Here is a 22,801-nt window from a genome sequence, read left to right as displayed (position 1 = left end):
CTGATGCGGATATGATGACAACTTCTTCTTTTATTTAATATTTTTATTAATTTTATTATGGCGATCTGGCCAAACAGTCACGCCTATTATGACAACTTGACAGCACAGAGCTTTTTTTTTTTCGTCCATCTGTCACATCTGTGGCCCATTTTATAAAGCTACAAGTTACAATTTACAAGCGGAAGTCTCTTTCTAACCCTATGTGTTAGAACGAGACTTCCGCTTGTAAATTGTAACTTGTAGCTTTATAAAATAGGCCACTGGACAGTTGACAGCACAGAGCGCCAAATAAAATAATAGTAACCGTAATAGCCGTAACACACTACCGCACCGCACCTTGACTGGCCGCACCCCAACCGCACCCTTAAGTGAGAGCAAGAAAGAGATATATTATGACTTTTGGTAGTAGAGATTTTTATTTTTTAGTTAGGTTTAGTTTTATTTTATATCTGGCTGGCAACATTACGTAAATGATTAAAAAAGAAACAAAATGACAATGACATTAGAAGTTGATAACAACTTGACACCACTTGATTTATTTTTACTGAAATTGTTATACAACAAAGCAGCAATAATAAACCTTACTACATACATATTAAAGTTAAAAGTTGAGTTATCAGTTACTATCGATCTTGAAGTAAGTAGCGTTTACCGTTTACCATATAATATAATATCGTAATGTAAATCGGTAAATTTCGCATTTGCAATTTATTTGCATTATTTCCATATAAACTTATGTGAAATGAAATTTTTGAGACAATTTATGAATTAACAAGGTATTTAGTGAACATAATGGATTCGATAAAACTTGAGATGGGGTCTGAGGAGCTGCAGGCGTGCCGCATATGTCTGGCCACTGATGTTAAACTGTTCGGAATATATGATAACAGATTAGATGAGGTATTCATCGATGTTATGGGTACTACGGTAAGTATTTTACGTACTGTAAGACCATGCTACTATAGCCTAGTACTACAACTACGGTCGACCAGTTCAAGACGTAATTAAGTTAAATTATCAGTGTTTTTCGTTTTGTATGAGTTGTTATATGTTGGTATAGGGTCTAGTCACTACTACAGAGGGCAAAAAAATTGCATCACACTGGTTTTATATCCTTCTGCTTTCATAAGTAATAGTTATTGATTTTTAAAATCGTTTTTCAATTAAAAGATATGTCAAGATCGCTTACCCTCTTTCAAGTTCTTTTTAATGCTAAAAACACGAACTATAACCCTGAAGTTCAACTAAATTCATATGCCTAACTGGTTCTCCACAAAACAGGCCTACAAAGCGTGGTGCACAGCCCTGACATATTACGTGATTTGTTGTGCGTAATATAAACTTATTTCTTATAACTTTTTTCTGTCTTATCAAATGCAAAGCCCAGTTTAATTATTATTTAATGTTCAGTTGTCAGTATGGGACGGGCTGCCGCAGCATCTGTGCGGCTCCTGCGGTGTGCTGCTGCTGAAGAGCAGCGTGCTGCGCCGCCGCTGCCGTCGCGCCGAGCTGCTGCTGCGTCAGCACACGCACACGGTCAGTATTGTTATTGTACAGTTGTCAGTATGGGACGGGAGCAGCATCTGTGCGGCTCCTGCGGTGTGCTGCTGCTGAAGAGCAGCGTGCTGCGCCGCCGCTGCCGTCGCGCCGAGCTGCTGCTGCGTCAGCACACGCACACGGTCAGTATTGTTATTGTACAGTTGTCAGTATGGGACGGGAGCAGCATCTGTGCGGCTCCTGCGGTGTGCTGCTGCTGAAGAGCAGCGCGCTGCGCCGCCGCTGCCGTCGCGCTGAGCTGCTACTGCGTCAGTACACGCACACGGTCAGTATTTATAATAGTTGAGAAACCAGGAGCTTAAGAACGAAGCTAGCCGCTGCAATACAATCAAAATTATTTTTAAATTTGATATTAACATTTAATTCAAATGAAAAAAAAGTCCCCAATCCGCATTGGGCTAGCGTGGGGACTATAGCCCAAGTCCTCTCGTGCATGAGAGGAGGCCTGTGCCCATTTTTTATTTTATTAACATTATGCATGTCATTTATACGTAGTAATAAGTTTTTATTATAATGTTTGTTTACATATAGGAAACTATAAGTCTATTACTAGAAGAATGTTAGGGGTCATCCATTAATTACGTCACACGAATTTCTAGGTTTTTTGACCCCTCCTTGTCACACTTGGTCACATTTGGCAAACCCCCTCCCCCCTAGTGTGACGTCACATTTTTTCTACGAAATCGCCAAATCGAATTAAATAAGTACCTAAGTATTATTAATATTTTATCAAAATATTTTTGGCGATATAAATATTAGTAATTTTATAACCCAAAACTGCTTAGGAAAGAAAATTAAACGAATAAGAACGATTAAAAAACTTGTTATTTAAATGTACAGCGAATAAAATAATTTAAATAAATTTTCGGTTACTGATGAAGTTAAAGTGACGTCACAAAGTTTGTGTCTCCCCCCTCCCCCATGTCACAATATGTCACATTTTCTTGACCCCCTCCCTCCCCCTAAACGTGTGATGTAATTAATGGATGACCCCTTACTCTATATACTTATCTGTTTTATAAGACTGTTTCTTAATAAATTAAAAAAAAAAAACATTAAAGTACTATATATCTGTCTTGGATATATGCAATGTAAATGTCTCATGTAATTTAAGCATGTTGTTTTAAAATGAGAGTGTAACTTCGATTTGATATATTGTACCGTTTCTGCCCAGATAAACATTAACCCCCATATTCATAAAACTTTACGGGCCTGCTTAAGTTAAATTATGTTTTATCCTTTTCTTACAAATACATAAGTCAAAAGACAGATAAAGACAAACGATTATTAGCTAATTGAGGTTTGTAGTGCGTTTATGAATAATAGGGTAAAACATTATATGGGAGCGGCTTTTTTGTGGCGAGTTTGTGTAATTCTTAACAAGTAATTATTATTTCAGATCACAACAGACTTCATCCGAACCATAGACAGAGTAGCCAACAAGCTTTCCCTCCATCTCTCCATCACTAAAATTAACTCCGACACAGACACTAAACCCGACAGCATTGACACCAAACTCGACACAGAAACGAAACTCGACACAGACTTGAAACTCGACACAGATTTGAAACTCGACGATGATAAACAGGACAGTGATGAAAACGACTCCCAATCGGTGTCAGTTTTTTGCGAACCCGAAATATTTGTAAGCGATGTTAAATATTCACAAGTTATAGCCACTGATATAGACATATCAAACCGTATGACGTTACGGAAACGGGTTAAAACTGAAAAGAGGAAAAAAAATAAAGTGAAAGTGAAGGAAGCACAGAAGAAAATAAATAAAGTGAAAGTGAAGGAAGCTAAAAAACAAAAGAAGGGTTTCAAATGGTTTTTCAGCACGGAGGAGGATTATGTGAAATTTGAGAATAAGTATAACATTAGGGTGGTGAAGTTGAATGAGGAGGAACAGAGACGGGAAATGGAGGGGAGGAGAGAGTCGGAGAATTATAGGCACGCGCATGTGCGGTGCGAGAAGTGCTGTAAAGGGTTCTTGTCTATGATTACGTTTGAGAATCATAACAAGATCCATGACCCGGTGAGTGTGATGCTTAATTACATCTTTTTAGGGTTCTGTAGCCAAATGGCAAAAAACGGAACCTTTATAGATTCGTCATGTCTGTCTGTCTGTCTGTCTGTCCGTCCGTATGTCACAGCCACTTTGTTCCGAAACTATAAGCACTATACTGTTGAAACTTGGTAAGTAGATGTATTCTGTGAACCGCATTAAGATTTTCATACAAAAATAGAAAAAAAACAATAAATTTTTAGGGTTTCCCATACATAGAACTGAAACTCAAAAAAAATTTTTTCATCAAACCCATACGTGTGGGGTATCTATGGATAGGTCTTCAAAAATGATATTGAGGTTTCTAATATCATTTTCTTCTAAACTGAATAGTTAGCGCGAGAGACACTTCCAAAGTTGTAAAATGTGTGTCCCCCCCCCCTGTAACTTCTAAAATAAGAGTATGATAAAACTAAAAAAAATATATGATGTACATTACCATGCAAACTTCCACCGAAAATTGGTTTGAACAAGATTTGGTAAGTAGTTTTTTTTTTTAATACGTCACAAACCGTAAACCGCAATTTTATTGTGTTACTTGCTGTTACGGAACCCTTCATGGGCGAGTCCAACTCGCACTTGGCCGCTTTTTATTTCTACTCCCGTACTTTTATTTGTCATTTAAAGGGTCGTGCACACACCTTTAAAACCCTACCTTATAGTTGTCAAGACAAGTCTTTAGTCTATTCCCCAAAAAATAATTTGTGCATACACGCAGTATCTTTTTGACGATTCTACGATACTTCGTGTAATGACCACTTAAAAAATATTCAATGAAATACAGTGTTGCCAACCTTACTTTAAATGTCATCTCTGACAAATAAGTGAACCATAGGCTATACATAGACTTTTTTTTAATTTTATTCATTATTTTCCTATTTTATTGATTTAAAAATATTTGTTAAATTTACAATTTTATTTCAAAGTGCTTGGTCGTAGAAAAAGTATTGTATGCAACGTTGTTTAACTGAGTCAAAAAATACTTGTGGCGTCTTTATACTCACGCCACTCGCCTTTTTTGACCTCTCTTAAACAACGGTTGCATAAAATACTATTAACGCATTCACTGCCAGGGGGCGTGGCCTAGGAACAAACTTGTATGACGGTGAATGCAGTCTTCTTCTTGTTAGGGGCTATATATATAAGGCTCCATAGGCTATGTATCACTGCAACCATCGCTGATCTATTGTGATCGCCACTTACTACAACTCTCGATCAAAACCTGCAGCTTCAAACAGCTGTAGGATCTTTTTGATCTCGAGAGACTTTAACTCCTTCGGGAGGGTTAAGTCACGAGTGCGCACTAAGCAAGGGCATGGCAGGGATGTGCATACAGAGTCTGCACCGCCCCATGTCACATTTCCCCATAGTGTGCAAGTGCTTATTTAGGCCGCGATGCCCAGTAAGCACCCTTACCAAGTTGCTGTCTCTCTTATCAGAGTCTGCACCGCCCCATGTCACATTTCCCCATAGTGTGCAAGTGCTTATTTAGGCCGCGATGCCCAGTAAGCACCCTTACCAAGTTGCTGTCTCTCTTATCAGAGTCTGCACCGCCCCATGTCACATTTCCCCATAGTGTGCAAGTGCTTATTTAGGCCGCGATGCCCAGTAAGCACCCTTACCAAGTTGCTGTCTCTCTTATCAGAGTCTGCACCGCCCCATGTCACATTTCCCCATAGTGTGCAAGTGCTTATTTAGGCCGCGATGCCCAGTAAGCACCCTTACCAAGTTGCTGTCTCTCTTATCAGAGTCTGCACCGCCCCATGTCACATTTCCCCATAGTGTGCAAGTGCTTATTTAGGCCGCGATGCCCAGTAAGCACCCTTACCAAGTTGCTGTCTCTCTTATCAGAAGGTGTCTATAGTTCGTTTTAGCATTAGCAAAGACATATGTAACTTCGTATAAGATGAATAAAGTCTAAGGGAAAAAACGTGCCTCGGAATTCAAGAGTCATTCTCGGATAGATGCCGCACACACCTTTGGCCTATGCTCGGCTAGATGGCGTAACGACACTTTCATATTTAACAATTTTATCACATAGATATCAGTGAATGAACATGGATCAAAATGATATAAAAATAATAAAATCATTTATCCATATACCTATATACATTTTCTTGATAATTTAATATGTTTTCTTTTTGAGTTTTAGTTGTGTGTCGGTAGATGGCAGTAAATTTACTGTGACTACAAAATTTACTATGACAGGACCCCTCTATACTATCTATCCTTTTTGGCATTAGAAAGAAGGTAAGCGATCTTGACACGTCAATTTATTAAAAATCACTATTGAAAAATAAGTCACAGCAAATATGTTATAATTATTAATCATATACGATCTTTTACATTCTTTTGCTTTTATGAGTAATATAAAGTAAATTTACAGTACATATGGTCCTATTTTCCCGCACTAGTGCGAAAAAAAGCATGTCAAAAGTTTAAAGGGCCATATGTACTGTAAAACGTTGTACGATACACGTGCGAATAGGTAATTCGCAACTCGTGTCGATTTAAAACACTCCCTTCGGTCGTGTTTTAATTTATCGTCACTTGTTCCAATTTCCTCTTTTCCGCACTTGTATCGTAAGTAACTATTTTAAAGCGTTTTTCAATATTTTTTTAATAAAAAGACACGTCAAGATTGTTTACCTTCTTTCTAATGCTAAAGAAAACGAACTACAAACAAGGCCTTGGTCACCACGAAATATGTTTTTTCAGAGTACAGGCGCGAACGAGTGCCCGCTGTGTTTCTCGCGTTACAAGTTCCCGACGCACCTGCGCCAGCACGTGGTGGAGAGCCACGCGCATAAATATGTGTGCAAGGTGTGCGACCAGGTCATACGGCGGCGGTGAGTGCTGAGTTGAGCTGAGACTAGGCTTGTGCCTACTCGGTCACTACAGAGAGCGCTCCGCTCTCGGTCAATCGGTCCAACGAACTAGTTCGGCCTTTTAGTTCCTTTAGTTCAGTTCGGTCTTTGAGAGCTGGTGTATGAATAGATTTTACCTTAGTTTTTTTTCTAAATTTTTGGCAACGGAATTACAATTCAAGTTGTACGATACACGGTTATTTAAATATCAAAAAGCTAGCCACAATAAAAAAAAAAATATTTTTTTCATACTTTTTAGGTTTAGGACTGTTTGTCACTCTTTTATCTCGTTCGCACTCGTGCCAACGTCATTGTGAACCATTTCGTTCAGTCTATTTTCTGTTTCACTCATGTCAAGCGCTCATCAATCCCACTGAACTAAAGGACCTAAAGACCGATTAAGAGCGTGCAAAAAGATTTAGTTCCTTTCGGTCCTTGACGGGATTTCATTCTTAACAGTTCTTAGTTCATGACCGACACAAGCCTACCGCGAACCACGTTCGACGTGTTGCCTCTCTGTCACACTTACGTACGAATTTACAAGTGCGACGGAGAGACAACACGTCGAACGCGGTTCGCGGTAGGCCCTCTGTAGCTGTACGAATATTCCGACTTGGAACCGTAAATCACGGACCTCTATAGATTTTGACGGCCTTCTATATCCCGTATTATAGGGTTCCGTACCTAAAGGGCAAAAACGGGATCCTATTACTAAGAATCCGCTGGCCGTCCGTCTGTCTGTCACCGGGCTGTATCTCATGAACCGTGATAGCTAGGCAGTTGAAATTTTCACAGATGATGTATTTCTGTTGCCGCTATAACAACAATACTAAAAACAGTATATAAACCTAATAAATATTTAAGTGTATGGGAGACCCCCATACAACAAACGTGACTTTTTTGCCGTTTTTGCGTAATGGCACGGAACCTTTCGTGCGTGAGTCCGACTCGCACTTGGCCGTTTTTTTTAGTATTAGAAAAAGACCTAGTGACCATACTCAAAATAATTTGAATAATACTTATACTCGTATTTTTCCGGAACTTGAATTTGGACAATAATTGGATGCTGTTAAGCAATAATGTGTCAACCCACATTAATTTTTCAATAAGATGTGAACTCTAAAAATTTACGCTTAAAGTTGACATTTTATTGAAAAATTAATGTGGGTTGACACATTATTGCTTAACAGCATCCAATTATAAGCTGTGAGCTGATTTTACGGTATATAAAAGTGACGTCATTTCGCCAATTTTAGGAGCGCCGCGATGCTGCACTCTGCTTTCCACGCGGGCAGGACGTTCCAGTGCAAATACTGCGGACGGACCTTCAAGTAGGTCTACTAAATAATTATGTTATCAGTATATGCTTTTTTAGGGTTCCGTACCCAAAGGGTAAAACGGGACCCTATTACTAAGACTTCGCTGTCCGTCCGTCCGTCTGTCACCAGGCTGTATCTCACGAACCGTGATAGCTAGACAGTTGAAATTTTCACAGATGATGTATTTCTGTTGCCGCTATAACAACAAATACTAAAAACGGAATAAAATAAAGATTTAAGTGGGGCTCCCATACAGCAAACGTGATTTTTGACCAAAGTTAAGCAACGTCGGGCGTGGTCAGTACTTGGATGGGTGACCGTTTTCTTTTTACATTTTTTTCCGGTTTTTTTTTTGCTTTATGATACGGAACCCTTCGTGCGCGAGTCCGACTCGCACTTGCCCGGTTTTTTTTAATTTTTAACAAGCAGTAACGTCTGCGAACGATGCTATTAAGCTTAGAATAAATTTAAAAGTGGAAAAATTACTGTCTTGGGTGAGACTTGAACTATGCTTGAACTTGTATTTGCTGGCCATGGATGACGACTTGGTGGCTCAGATGGCAGGGCGCTGGAGTATATATCCAGAGGCCGTGAGTTCAAGTCTCACCCAAGACAGTAATTTTTCCACTTTTTTTATTCTAAGTATATGCTATATTGAGTTTTTTTTTAGTTGTAAGTCCTTATCAAAAGTAGCGGATCAAACTACACAAAAACTAGCGACCCGCCCCGGCTTCGCACGGGTAGGTCGGGTAGTTCAACCAATTTACACAAAACCTTTACAAATTATACACCTACACCTTCCTCAACACTCACTATTGATAGGTGAAAACGGCATGAAAATCCGTTCAGTAGTATTTGTGTATATCGGGAACATACATACATACAAACAGATACACGCGGCGGACTTTGTTTCATAAGGTGTAGTGATATTGTCTATGCCAGCGGTCGGCAACCTTTTAGCAGCCAAGGGCCACATAGTAGTTAACAAAGATGACGCGGGCCACACTTTGATAATAATTTGTGACTTTAGCAGACATTGTCGTTCGTCAGTATTACATACAAAATAGCCAGGGAGGCTCGCGGGCCGCAAGCGAGAGGTCGGCGGGCCGCGGGTTGCCGACCGCTGGTCTATGCAATGCTTAATTTAAAACTGGTTAAAAACACTGTATCTGCAGGAAATCTTCAACCCGCTACACACACATGCGCATCCAGCACCCCGGGGAGAACGCGTCCGGGGGCGCCTGCGACGTGTGCGGGGAGACCTTCACCGGAGCCCTGGGGCTGCAGCAGCACAAGACGAGGAAACACAACAAGGTGAGCCCTGCAGGCTGGTGTGGGCGGCCATGTACACACACACACACACACACACACACAGCACCCCGGGGAGAACGCGTCCGGGGGCGCCTGCGACGTGTGCGGGGAGACCTTCACCGGGGCCCTGGGGCTGCAGCAGCACAAGACGAGGAAACACAACAAGGTGAGCCCTGCAGGCGGGTGTGGGCGGCCATGTACACACACACACACACACAGCACCCCGGGGAGAACGCGTCCGGGGGCGCCTGCGACGTGTACGGGGAGACCTTCACCGGGGCCCTGGGGCTGCAGCAGCACAAGACGAGGAAACACAACAAGGTGAGCCCTGCAGGCTGGTGTGGGCGGCCATGTACACACACACACACACACAGCACCCCGGGGAGAACGCGTCCGGGGGCGCCTGCGACGTGTGCGGGGAGACCTTCACCGGGGCCCTGGGGCTGCAGCAGCACAAGACGAGGAAACACAACAAGGTGAGCCCTGCAGGCTGGTGTGGGCGGCCATGTACACACACACACACAGCACCCCGGGGAGAACGCGTCCGGGGGCGCCTGCGACGTGTGCGGGGAGACCTTCACCGGCGCCCTGGGGCTGCAGCAGCACAAGACGAGGAAACACAACAAGGTGAGCCCTGCAGGCTGGTGTGGGCGGCCATGTACACACACACACCCCTGACTGACTATGGGAGACATGACTTTTCAACTGCGATTACTGCGTATGTTAGCACGGCAGAATTTCGGAAATAAAGTTTTTCAATAGAATGGAGGATTGCTCAATTATACATAGTGCCGCACACATTTTGGACTAGTCATTGAGTTTTCACTTCTCTCGGCACTCCCGGAGTGCAACCCGTTGTTTTTTTGGCCGTTTTATGTAAACCTGTAACATGCCTACAGTGAAAAATAAGCTTTTGGCAAAAATTTCATTTTTGGTACAAGCTTTTATCGCTGACTGTACACAGGCAACTAATACTCATCAAGACAATTCTAAAAACCCCAAACAAAATTAGGTTACGTTGTTTCATCACAGAGTTCCTATGGCCACGTCCTGTCTCCATCATCAGATCATCTCGAATGGTACCATAATATTGCATTGTCATCCGATTTATACATGCATGCAAAATTTCAGCTCAATCGGAAACCGGGAAGTGGATCAAATTTAACTTGCAAGATTTGATTACAGACCGACAGACAACGGTCAGGTGAAAGTAAATAAAAGCTTGTAATAAAGACCTTTCACTTTGTGACGCAGCCCGCAGTGCCAGAGTTGAAGTGCAGTACCTGCCTGGTCCAGTTTGCGAGCTTGGACGCCGTTGCCAGACACACAGACACCACCCCCGACAACACCTGCGATCCTAGTCTCAAGTTAGTGTACTGTTATTTTTTTATTTTCACCACAAAAACTGATAAGAAATTTTTTTGTTCACATGTGAGACAAAGTATACAAATGTAAATTTTGAGTTTCTTTCTTATATTTGCTGTGTAGAATTGACTTTTAAATGATGACTTAGAATGATAAATATTTAAAAATATTCATTTTGAATCGACTTGCTTTGATTTTGTTTGCTATTTTACTGTTAGTATTTTCCTTGTGTTGGTGTGGTGAAAATTTTTGTTTCACTCGGTGGCAAAATTTGTTTAACCCTCGTGCCTTGAAACCCTCGCAACGCTCAAGATTCCATTTGGGGGTTTACCGCGAAAGTAATATTCCGTATTGTCCAGGGCGTGCTCCGTGTGTGGAGAGACGTTTCCCGACGAGGCCGGGCTCGCCGCGCACGGCTCCGCCCACGCCGACACGCGCTACAAGTGTGATGACGTAAGTACAATCATGTATGTATGTATGTATTTACTTTATTGTACATAGAAATAAAAACACGAGAAACGCAGTTACAGAGTCAATTAAATACAACAAAGGCGAACTTATCCCTGAATGGGATCTCTTCCAGTTAACCTTTGAGGAAATGAGTAGGACAGAAGTAACGATGAATGACAAACAAAAGCAAAAGTGTATAATCCCTAAAATAAATGAAATGCAAGTTTTGAATACACATTACTACAAATAATATACAGTGAAACCTGGATAAGTGAGACTTCAAGGGACGAGCAGATTTGTCTCACTTAAAGAGGTATTTCACTTACCCAGGTTCTCAGTTAGCCAGGTACAAATAAATTTCTGTCTCATTTATAGAGGGTCCCATTAATAGAGGTGAGAATAGAGGATATATCTCAGTTATAGAGGTGGTAAGATAAGGTATTTTGTAATTATGTTTAAATGTTGAGGTAAAATAATCCTTGTCCCTAAATATTTTTAAGTATGTTTAAATTTTTCTTTTAATTTATTTTGAATGATTTTCCAAAGGATAGATTTTTTTCAATTAGATTTGATACTGATTTCATTGGGTCTTAGAAATGTATTAAATGAAAATTTGTTTATTATTGTTACTTATAAAGATTTCAGCTTTCGTTTCGATAGTTTTGAAAACTATATAAAGTAACTAAATGAAACTTGAAGTCGTTGAGACCCTATTAAGCAAATGCAGATTTGTGGATAGACTAAGAGTTAGTAAGAATACGGAAATAGATCAATAAAGTCCAAGTTAGAGAGGTCATAGATTGACGTTATCTCAGATACAGAGGTAATTCGTATAAAATTATAAAAAAAAACAATTAGGAAAATGTAGATTTATAAATATAGTCTCAGTAAAAGAGGTAAAATACACTCTCTGTCTCAATTATAGAGGTAAATGTGACTATAAAATCACAAGAACTAATCCCAGTTATAGAGGTTCGTTTTTTCTCACTAACAGAGGTAATTCAGTGCTAAAGTGTAGGGACCGCGCCATGAGTCCCAGATATAGAGGTTTCTCACTTATCCAGGTCCCACTTAACCAGGTTTCACTGTACATAAATAGAAATATAACAATACAAGAATACATATACATATAAATAAAATAAAATAAATAAATACTCAACATATGATATAAATAGATATATAGATATTAATAACTATATTGTTTGTTTTTACTATGCAATACTCTTTATTGCACACCTCACATCCTCGTAGTTTAGAATAAATGTACAGTAGTGTAAGTGAATGTCAATAACGGATGCCAATGAATTGGCAAGGAATGTCAAATTATGTCAAATGCAAGGAGTGGTGCCGAAGCACCAACAAAAAGATATCAAATATAAGACGAGAGTTTACTGCAAGGATAAATTACAATGACTCAGGCTCACTTGCACCATCCCACTAACCCGGGGTTAAGCGGTTTAAGCGTCAACCCAGTGTCAAATTGTACTGGTAACATGGTAACTCCTGGTTTAACCGGTTAACCCCGGATTAGTAGAATGGTGCAAGTGGGCCTCATAGATATATAATATTATAAAGATTACGTCTCAGCGAGCTGTCACTGTTACCACTTTTGTTTAGTGTGCGTTTAACAATGTGGCCGACCTTGCTGTAGCCGTGTCGATAAAGTCATCTCGATAAACTATCGACATTTCTTGCAATTTTAATTTTACTTCAAAGGTTTAACGATACCTAAAATGAACAAAAACGCTTTTATTCTTTACTAGACGGGCCCGCAGCTCCGCTCGCGTAAATGAAATAAAAAGTTTGTCTTATGTTTAGTTAAATACCGACATTATTATGTATTCAACCCTGCCAGGGTTTATAACTGTGATAGGGATTTCTTATTTGTCAAGTAGGTAGCCGTTATTTGGATAACTTAATTCGAAAATTTCTTATAACGTACGAAGGTATTTATTTAAAACTTGTTTTAACATAAAATTATTACTAATTGTTGTAAAACGTTCATTAGATTACTTATTTTCCGCTTTAAGCCACGAATATGGACGACCACCACCCATAAATCGCCTTTTCATACAAACGTAGGTAGTCCCCATTTCCCTTTCTGGATCTTAACATTACTTACTACGGCTATGGTGACGCAACGGTCCAAAGGACTCACCTGGCCTCCGATACCAGATCACGTCATGTTTCTTGGTGTCATAGCTCTCGCCATCAAGCGTCTCCCATTTTGTTGTCCCAAGTACGCTCGTCTCCCATTCTATTTACTATCTCCCATTATATAACTTTGTATTTTTGGCTCATCTCGGCAGCCCTTTCCCTGGACGAATGACAATGTTTGCCGAAGCCATGAAAATCAATCTGAATAATAATAACTCATAAAGAAATTTAAAACAACAAAATATAAATTATTAATATTATGATAATATTAATTTGATTGATAATGATAAGTCAGATATGGCATAAGTCACTCGTATGAGTCGTATAGGCTATAGACTAAGGTAAGGTTGAGGTTGACAGCACTTTTTATTTCACTTTGTGTAAAAAACCCCGAAATCACTGTATACCAACACAACAAACATAATTTAGGTTACTTGAACTTTATTAGCGAAACCAACCGAGAGTTGCCGAAAATGGTCGATCGTCGTAAAATGAAGATTGTTACGAAAATTTCTTTTGCTTATTGTAAATTAAATACGCATCGTAAGCGATAGTTTTTATGATCTAGTTCTATTCTCATATGTAGATAATAGATTTAAAAAGGTTTTTTTTTATCATACGTGCGTTGTATTAGAGATACGTGTCAAAAACTTTTTTAGAAATTTGTAAGGCGCTATCTCTCTTCTTCGCTCGTTTTTTATCCCGTTCTGGTTTTTCAATTTTATATATATGATGATTGTGGTTATCAGATCAAAATTTTATCGTCACGCACCAGCAGGGAACCAGGGGAAAGTTCAGATATTTAATTAAAATACATAAATACCTACTAAAATATGTGTTCCGCAATAATTGAATTATTTTATTATATTATAATGTATTCATTATCCATTAGGATTTCATTTATGTTTATGTTTAACGAAGATATTGAAGCTTCAATTAATCTCTATTTTGTTCCGCTGTGTAGAGTTTATCGATATATAACATGATTAAAATCGACTTTTCACATCTCTTAAAGGGCACACATATATGCTTTTACGCACACATACACAACCTGGTTCTACCTAAAACGATAACACCTTGATTTGAGGTCCATCTTGTCAACAGTATGGTTGTCCTTTTTTGACAAACGGCATTTTTAAAAGAGCGAGGAGAGATTTATGTTACTAGTTGCTGCGCTGTCAAATAGAACAGAAAACGTTGGGGCCTAGCAATGACTACAAATGTTGATCTTGTTAATAATTACAGCTAGGTTGAGTGGGGAATTGCGATGCGTGTGCAAGATGACGCTCTACTTTTTGGACAAAGTACAGATGCATCGTTTGCACGGAGATGTTGTTTTGGGTCGGATCAAACTGCACATGCATAGCTGCAGAAAATGTACATCTTTGTACAAGTAGCCTAAACAAAGGCAAATTTTTGTTTGTTTGATTTTGGTTTTATTTTTTTGACGAAGCATGTTGTGGATACTATTATTGTGTGTAGTCACCATGACGGAGCCTGCGCTGTGGATTGATATTGTATTTAATTTGTTTTTGTATTATCAATAAATAATTTTTGGTAGGTATTATAATTTTTCATCTTTTTTTCATATTGTTGTAGTGTAACCAGCCATTCGCAACCAAGTCCTCTCTCAGCACGCATATCGACCGCGTTCACCTGAAGATCAAACCGCGGTACAAGCTCATATACAAGTACAGTGCGGCGAGACGAGCGCAGCTAGACGAATACATGTGCGAGACTTGCGGGAAGGGGTATACGGTGAGACATACATATTAATACATTTTTTTTCCGCACACAAACCAGGCGTAAATACTAGTTTTTACGAAAGCGATTGCCATCTGACCTTCCAACCCAGAAGGTAAACGTAGCCTTATTGGGATTAGTCCGGTATCCTCACGATGTTTTCCTTCACAGAAAAGTGACTGGTAAATATCAAATGATATTTCGTATACAATTTCCGAAAAACTCATCGGTATGAGCCGGGGTTTGAACCCGCGACCCTTTACCTTTTGAACGCCAAAGGGCGGATCCATTTGCCGTGCCACTGACGCCACGGGGTACAATTTAGTGAATAAATAATGCCAACCTAAAAGTGGGGAGTTTTTCAGTAGCTTTTCATCTAAAAACGATCGACGTCAAATGCCGTCTTTGGCGTCGTTGTCACGATTTTGCGTTGACGTCAATTGCCGCCTGTGGCGTTAAAAAGTGAGTAAGTAAATATACTTTATTGCACCACGAAGAAAAATGCTATTAACATATTTACAATGTAAATAATGGTAGCAACAGGCGGTCTTAACGCTGTAATCTCTTCTAGACAACCTTCGGGTAGCAGGATATAAAGAATAGAAAACTTTTAAAACAGGTAGTGGTAAAAGGTTAAATGTGTTGTTTTTACAGAGCTTCGCAAACCTGAAGACACACCAGCTGCGTCACACGGGGGAGCGGCCCTTCCCGTGCCCGCAGTGCCCTAAGAGTTTCCTCACCGCCGCACAAGCCAAAGTAACGCAGTTCATAACATAAAAATTTTACAGGACATATAAATAATAAAATAATAAATATTATAGGACATTTTTTACACAAATTGACCAAGCCCCACGGTAAGCTCAAGAAGGCTTGTATTGTGGGTACTCACACAACGATATATATAATATATAAATATGTACTTATGTAAATACATAGAAAACAACCATGACTTAGGAACAAATATCTGTGTCATGACACAAATAAATGCCCTTACTGGGATTCGAACCCAGGACCATCGGCTTCACAGGCAGGGTCACTACCCACTAGGCCAGACTGGTCGTCACCACCAGACTCAGAGGCGTCAGACTGGTGGTGGTGGTGGTGGACTGGTGGTCGTGGTGGTGGTCGTATTTATTTATTTCAATAACCGGTTCCCTTCCAGGGTCACAAGGAGCGAGTGCACGCGGGGATAAAGAAGTACCAGTGCGCGCAGTGCCCCAAGACTTTCCTGGACAAGAGCTCCGTGTACAAACACAAAGTGGTGAGTGAATGAATGGAATGGAATTCCTTGCCGGCGTCTATATTTCCGTGCTCTTATAACCCGGCAACCTTCAAATCAAGAGTGAACAGGCACCTTCTGGGCGAGCTCGCTCCATCGTAGGCCACGTCTACGCCTCGGCCAGTCTGTGGCCATGAGTAAACCCATGCATAATAAAAAAAAAAAAAGTGACGTCATCCGCTGTGCGAGAGGCACAGCATGCACGTGTATAGCTGTCCCGCTCTATAAATATTAGGCTTGCTTATAACTATTATATCTTATATAATAAAAATTCCTTCTTTCATAACAACAATATATTTCTTGATCACAATATTCCGTTACAGTTCAATCTCCAATCACCTTACTTCACAATCGTCCTCCCTTCACCTCTGCCCGTAACCGAATGCCCGTTAACCGCCATGCCAGTCGTCTTTTATTCTTTCTTCCAACTACCTTCTATTTACAAAGGTCAACTATCAATCACGTTACTTTTAAATTTATTAAATTATAGATTACCAATGATTATTCAACTCTTTATTTCGTTAAATCTGTTTCTAATAATTAGTAATTTTAATGAATCTTACACTCGCCCATCCTGACATTGTGCATGTCCTCATGCACAGTCATACTAATCGCGTCTGTCATCTAATCTTACACTCGGCATGTCAAATCATCTGGCATTCAGTAAGAAAATTATTAATACTTCATTACCCATTTAATACAATTTCTTTGTCTGTCTATATACATTTTTTTTTTATGATTTATTGAATTCATCTAGGTATATCCTCACATTATTATTTCAAATCCAATAAATATATCCATCTAGATATATAAGTTTTTATTAATGTTACACATACTATACTACATAATATAAAGTACTTACTTTTTTTTTTTTTAAATCATCACTACATATAAAGTACATTACTTAACATATTAGGTTGCTTTTTTTTTAATTATTTCTCTTGTTTTTTTCTGTTTTTTTTTTTATCACTCTCATGACACAAACGTGTCTCACAACATACCATTTTTTTAATCAAATTTTATATGTAGCACATTATTCCTCTTGTTTTTTGATTCCATATTTTCTCCATTCCATTCCATTTTTCATTCCATTTTTTTTGTGCTACTTACTGAATCACTCTCATGACACAAACGTGTCTCACAACATAACATCCTCTATTTCCGTCTTTTTTTTTTATCGTTACCATATATCCGTTCCTCCATCCTTAGCAAATTACCAATTCAATAATCCAATAATGCAATAATGCAATAATCCAATAATCGAATAATCCAATAATCCAATAATCCAATAATCCAATAATCCAATAAACCAATAATCCAATAATCCAAAAAACCAATAATCCAAAAAACCAATAATCCAATAATCCAATAATCCAATAACTCAATAATCCAATAATCCAATAACTCAATAATCCAATAACTCAACTCAATAATCCAAAAACTCAATAATCCAATAACTCAATAATCCAATAACTCAATAATCCAATAACTCAATAATCCAATAACTCAATAATCCAATAACTCAATAATCCAATAACTCAATAATCCAATAACTCAATAATCCAACGACTCAATAATCCAACAACTCAATAATCCAACAACTCAATAATCCAATAACTCAATAATCCAATAACTCAATAGCTCAATAATCCAATAACTCAATAATCCAATAACTCAATAATCCAATAACTCAATAATCCAATAACTCAACTCAATAATCCAAAAACTCAATAATCCAATAACTCAATAATCCAATAACTCAATAATCCAATAACTCAATAATCCAATAACTCAATAATCCAATAACTCAATAATCCAATAACTCAATAATCCAATAACTCAATAATCCAATAACTCAATAATCCAATAACTCAATAATCCAATAACTCAATAATCCAATAACTCAATAATCCAATAACTCAATAATCCAATAACTCAATAATCCAATAACTCAATAATCCAATAACTCAATAATCCAATAACTCAATAATCCAATAACTCAATAATCCAATAACTCAATAATCCAATAACTCAATAATCCAATAACTCAATAATCCAATAACTCAATAATCCAATAACTCAATAATCCAATAACTCAATAATCCAATAACTCAATAATCCAATAACTCAATAATCCAATAACTCAATAATCCAATAACTTTATAATCCAATAACTCAATAATCCAATAACTCAACTCAATAATCCAAAACTCAACTCAATAATCAAATAACTCAACTCAATAATCAAATAACTCAACTCAATAATCAAATAACTCAACTCAATAATCCAATAACTCAACTCAATAATCCAATAACTCAACTCAATAATCCAATAACTCAACTCAATAATCCAATAACTCAACTCAATAATCCAATAACTCAACTCAATAATCCAATAACTCAACTCAATAATCCAATAACTTTACTCAATAATCCAATAACTCAACTCAATAATCCATAACTCAACTCAATAATCCAATAACTCAACTCAATAATCAAATAACTCAACTCAATAATCCAATAACTCAACTCAATAATCCAATAACTCAACTCAATTATCCAATAACTCAACTCAATTATCCAATAACTCAACTCAATAATCCAATAACTCAACTCAATAATCCAATAACTCAACTCCCATTCAATAATTCAACCCAAATTACTCAACCCAATAATCCAATAACTCAACTCATAATTCAATAACTCAACTCAATAATCCAATAACTCAACTCAATAATTCCAATAACTCAAGTCAATAATCCAATAACTCAGCTCAATAATCCAATAACTCAGCTCAATAATCCAATAACTCAGCTCAATAATCCAATAACTCAACTCAATAATCCAATAACTCAACTCAATAATCCAATAACTCAACAATCCAATAACTCAACTCAATAATCCAATAACTCAACTCAATAACCCAATAACTCAACTCAACAATCCAATAGCTCGATAATCCAATAACTCGATAATCCAATAACGCGATAATCCAATAGCTCGATAATCCAATAACTCGATAATCCAATAACGCGATAATCCAATAACTCGATAATCCAATAACTTGATAACCCAATAACTCTTTAATCCAATAACTCTATAATCCAATAACTCTATAATCCATTAACTCGATAATCCAATAACTCATTAATCCAATAACTGCTTAATCCAGTAATCCAGTACCTGATCAATCCAGTAACTGATCAATCCAGTAACTCATTAATCCAATAACTCACTAATCCAGTAACTCATTAATCCGTAACTCATTAATCCCGTAACTCATTAATCCCGTAACTCATTAATCCCGTAACTCATTAATCCCGTAACTCATTAATCCCGTAACTCATTAATCCCGTAACTCATTAATCCCGTAACTCATTAATCCCGTAACTCATTAATTAAAATAATCCAGAAATGTTATAATTCGATAATATTATACTTATCATCATATGTAGGTATTTTCATCATATCGTTATATTACTTGCCACTTAAGCGTCAGTTGCACCAACCACAATTGACGAATTGATCAACAGCAATCAGCAGAGCTTTACTTGCTACAATAACCAAGCTATAGTACATTTCGATGCTAGTGCGGAAGGTATGTCATTACTTCACGAGTACCGAGATATCTTGCCACGAGCCGCAGGCGAGTGGCAAGACTCGGGACGAGTGAAGAATGACATTTCCGCACGTGTATCGAACGACGTTTTTTAATACAGTTGCGAAAAAATAAGAAAAACACTGTTAATCGTACACTAAACAAAAGTGGTAACAGTGACAGCTCGGTTAGACGTCGTCTTTAAGTATATTATATCTATGGGCGTTTGGCAGGTATTCCGTTCCATTCAGTCAACTTATTAAGAACGGAATTTTCAATATTGAATATTAAAAAATAAACGTGTTATAATGATGAAGAGGTAAGTAATTAAATATGAAATATGTAATATTTTTCGTATTCTTACATTAACGGTAGGTTTTTATGCTGATTACGACGTTTAAAGGAAACTAATATTAACACTCATCACTAAGTAGTCGTGAATTGGAACAAGTATAAATTTAAAAAAATTGGAAAAGTAAAAAGCACTAGTTCGAGATAACCAACTTTCCGCACGCTAAACAGCTACGTAAAGTAGCACTTTTTGAGCAACTGTATTAAAAAAATATTTAAAATGCAACGAACTTCTTAAAACCAAGGATACTGAAAGCGAATCAATACACGGTTATAACGAATACTTTACTAGTGTAGGCCCAACCTTGGTTATTCAATCAACACCAGCGACGGAAGAGTTCTAAATCTTTGGATTGTTAATAATAGACAAATATAAATTGTTCTTATTAAGCTAAATTCGACTGTTTTATTTATTTATTTAATTTACGTTACTGCTTCCGGGGTAGAATGCGGGACGTTTAAAACAGATCTTAAATCCAAAACAGATCCGTATCCCGGTACGGATCCGGAACACGGGCTTTAAGAAACGGGAAAATTCTAGAACTGGTACAGAAACGGAATCTAGAACAAATTCGGGATCCGGCACTGATCCGATACCAATCCGGCACGCATCCGGTTCAGATCCGGCAAATGATATACATGCGGTATTAATCCGGCACAGATCCGGTACCAATCCGGCACAGATCCGTTACCAATCCGGCACAGATCCGGTACCAATCCGGCACAGATCCGGTACCAATCCGGCACCAGTCTGGGACGGATCCAGTACGAATCCAGCATGGATCCGGAACTCATCCGGCACAAATCAGGTATGCACCCGGCACGGTTCCAGTATCCGGCACGGACCCAAATCCAGAAAGGGGTACATACATAGACTAAAAGAATTCGATCTACACCTGTAAATAATCATAAAGGTATCCGAACTATTCAAAATAAAACGGTGTTCCAAAGGTTTCACGCTACCCGCGATGTAATGAATGCTTTAATTATATTATGGATAAGCATTACAGCAAACACTAAAAAAACCTAACTGTTGGTCTTGAAGAGAAAACTTGCAGTATAATTGCTCTCGAATGAACGAATAGGCCGAAATGGGTTTACCCAATTATTTTGTTCTTGATAAAATTAACGGTGCCTTTGTTTCTAAGCGCCCGTTAAACATAAACTTCCTAACATAGGAAATATGAAATGAAAATTAATTTCAACAAAACAACAACCAATATAAGTGTTACTAATATATGTATAGGTATATAATTATAATAATTTTACACCACTGTTACTATTGTAACAAATTAATTGGGTAATTAAGATTTAACTCGATCAGTTCTAATATTAATACCTACATAATATAATACATTCAGGAATACCATAGTGACTTGTAGGTACTTACCACTTCTGATGTATAATAAAAATTCCTTCTTTCATAACAACAATATATTTCTTGATCACAATATTCCGTTACAGTTCAATCTCCAATCACCTTACTTCACAATCGTCCTCCCTTCACCTCTGCCCGTAACCGAATGCCCGTTAACCGCCATGCCAGTCGTCTTTTATTCTTTCTTCCAACTACCTTCTATTTACAAAGGTCAACTATCAATCACGTTACTTTTAAATTTATTAAATTATAGATTACCAATGATTATTCAACTCTTTATTTCGTTAAATCTGTTTCTAATAATTAGTAATTTTAATGAATCTTACACTTGATACTTGACTTTCCTAGATAAGAGCTCCGTGTACAAACACAAAGTGGTAAGGTCTTAGAGATGCACCGGATATTCGGCTACAATCCGGTATCCGGCCTTACGATCAGCAGCCAGCAGCCGGATACCGGATAGTAACTTTGCTTGATTTCGGAGTAAATAAATTGGATTTAAGAAACAGTCACGGTCATAATCGTACTCGTTTATTATTTTGAAATAATTTAAACGTTCCATTCTGTTCTGGAGTCATTTCAAACCTAGAAATGAAGCCGTTCGTTTGAACCTGATCGCTGTTTTTCACAGCCATACCCTAATAAATTCTTGTTTTTCGTAGGTACACACAGGTGAGAAACCCTACGAGTGCCAAATCTGCAACAAAACCTTCACCCAATCCGGTTCCTTGTCTACACACATCAAGTACGTTCACATGAAGGTCAAGCCGCCGCCCCGGCGCCGGCGCGGGCTCGCAGCCAGCGGAGTATAGATTATAGTAAATACAGGGTGCGTATAACACTTTACAGTTCGTTTTTTTAGCATTAGAAAGAACTTGCAAGAAGGTAAGTGATCTTAACACGTCTTTTAATTGAAAAACGCTTTTTAATAATCAAAAACGATTTCTTATGAAAGCACAAGAATATAAATGATTGTATTAGATTCATAATTGTTACATATTTGCCGTAACTTATTTTTAAAATGTATTTTTCAATTAAAGAGACCTTATTTCTAATGCTAAAAAAACGAACTATAAACTCTCGCGTTTTGTACACATATTTAATTACACAGACGGGTCTACCGCGATACAATGTCATTGTTTTTACCTTTAATTCCGACGACGATTTTTATAAACTAATTTCGAGTAGTTTAGTGGTGTTTTATTAATATCTCCGTTGACATTTGTTGGGACGTCAGTCTTTCCGTGACCACAGCTGGTGCAACTCAGCTGAAACGTCGGAATTAAAGGTAAAAACAATGAAATTATATCGCGGTAGACCCGTTTGTGTAATTAAATACGACGATTATTGATTTATTA

At 38.0% G+C, this 22,801-nt stretch overlaps 1 protein-coding gene and 1 non-coding gene across 2 annotated transcripts; both read left to right on the top strand.

Moving 5' to 3' along the window:
• The first annotated feature begins 712 nt into the window (after window positions 1-712).
• Window positions 713-22,255, top strand: LOC134677290 (zinc finger protein 737-like). The gene is made up of 13 exons (XM_063535723.1): window positions 713-927; window positions 1,411-1,536; window positions 1,581-1,679; window positions 2,957-3,595; window positions 6,344-6,474; window positions 7,749-7,823; window positions 8,987-9,125; window positions 10,377-10,489; window positions 10,847-10,940; window positions 14,694-14,852; window positions 15,492-15,593; window positions 16,000-16,098; window positions 22,106-22,255. The coding sequence occupies exons 1-13, from the start codon at window positions 793-795 to the stop codon at window positions 22,253-22,255; spliced, it is 2,061 nt and encodes a 686-aa protein (XP_063391793.1). The 5' UTR covers window positions 713-792.
• Window positions 8,354-8,426, top strand: Trnay-aua (transfer RNA tyrosine (anticodon AUA)). Its single transcript has one exon. It is a non-coding gene; the product is annotated as a tRNA-Tyr (tRNA).
• Window positions 22,256-22,801: the final 546 nt, after the last annotated feature.

The sequence above is a fragment of the Cydia fagiglandana genome, chromosome 26 (genome assembly GCF_963556715.1).
Source record: "Cydia fagiglandana chromosome 26, ilCydFagi1.1, whole genome shotgun sequence".
Taxonomy (NCBI): domain Eukaryota; kingdom Metazoa; phylum Arthropoda; class Insecta; order Lepidoptera; family Tortricidae; genus Cydia; species Cydia fagiglandana.
The sequence above is the reverse complement of the archived record's forward strand: the minus strand, read 5'-3'. Positions and strand labels throughout refer to the sequence as shown.

What these genes read in the sequence shown, in the direction of transcription:
- LOC134677290 (XM_063535723.1), top strand. Translation starts at nt 793, where the DNA reads ATGGATTCGATAAAACTTGAGATGGGGTCTGAGGAGCTGCAGGCGTGC. An exon ending in TCGATGTTATGGGTACTACG is followed by an intron (nt 928 to 1,410) that starts GTAAGTATTTTA and finishes TTTAATGTTCAG; the next exon opens with TTGTCAGTATGGGACGGGCT. An exon ending in ACCTGCGATCCTAGTCTCAA is followed by an intron (nt 10,490 to 10,846) that starts GTTAGTGTACTG and finishes CGTATTGTCCAG; the next exon opens with GGCGTGCTCCGTGTGTGGAG.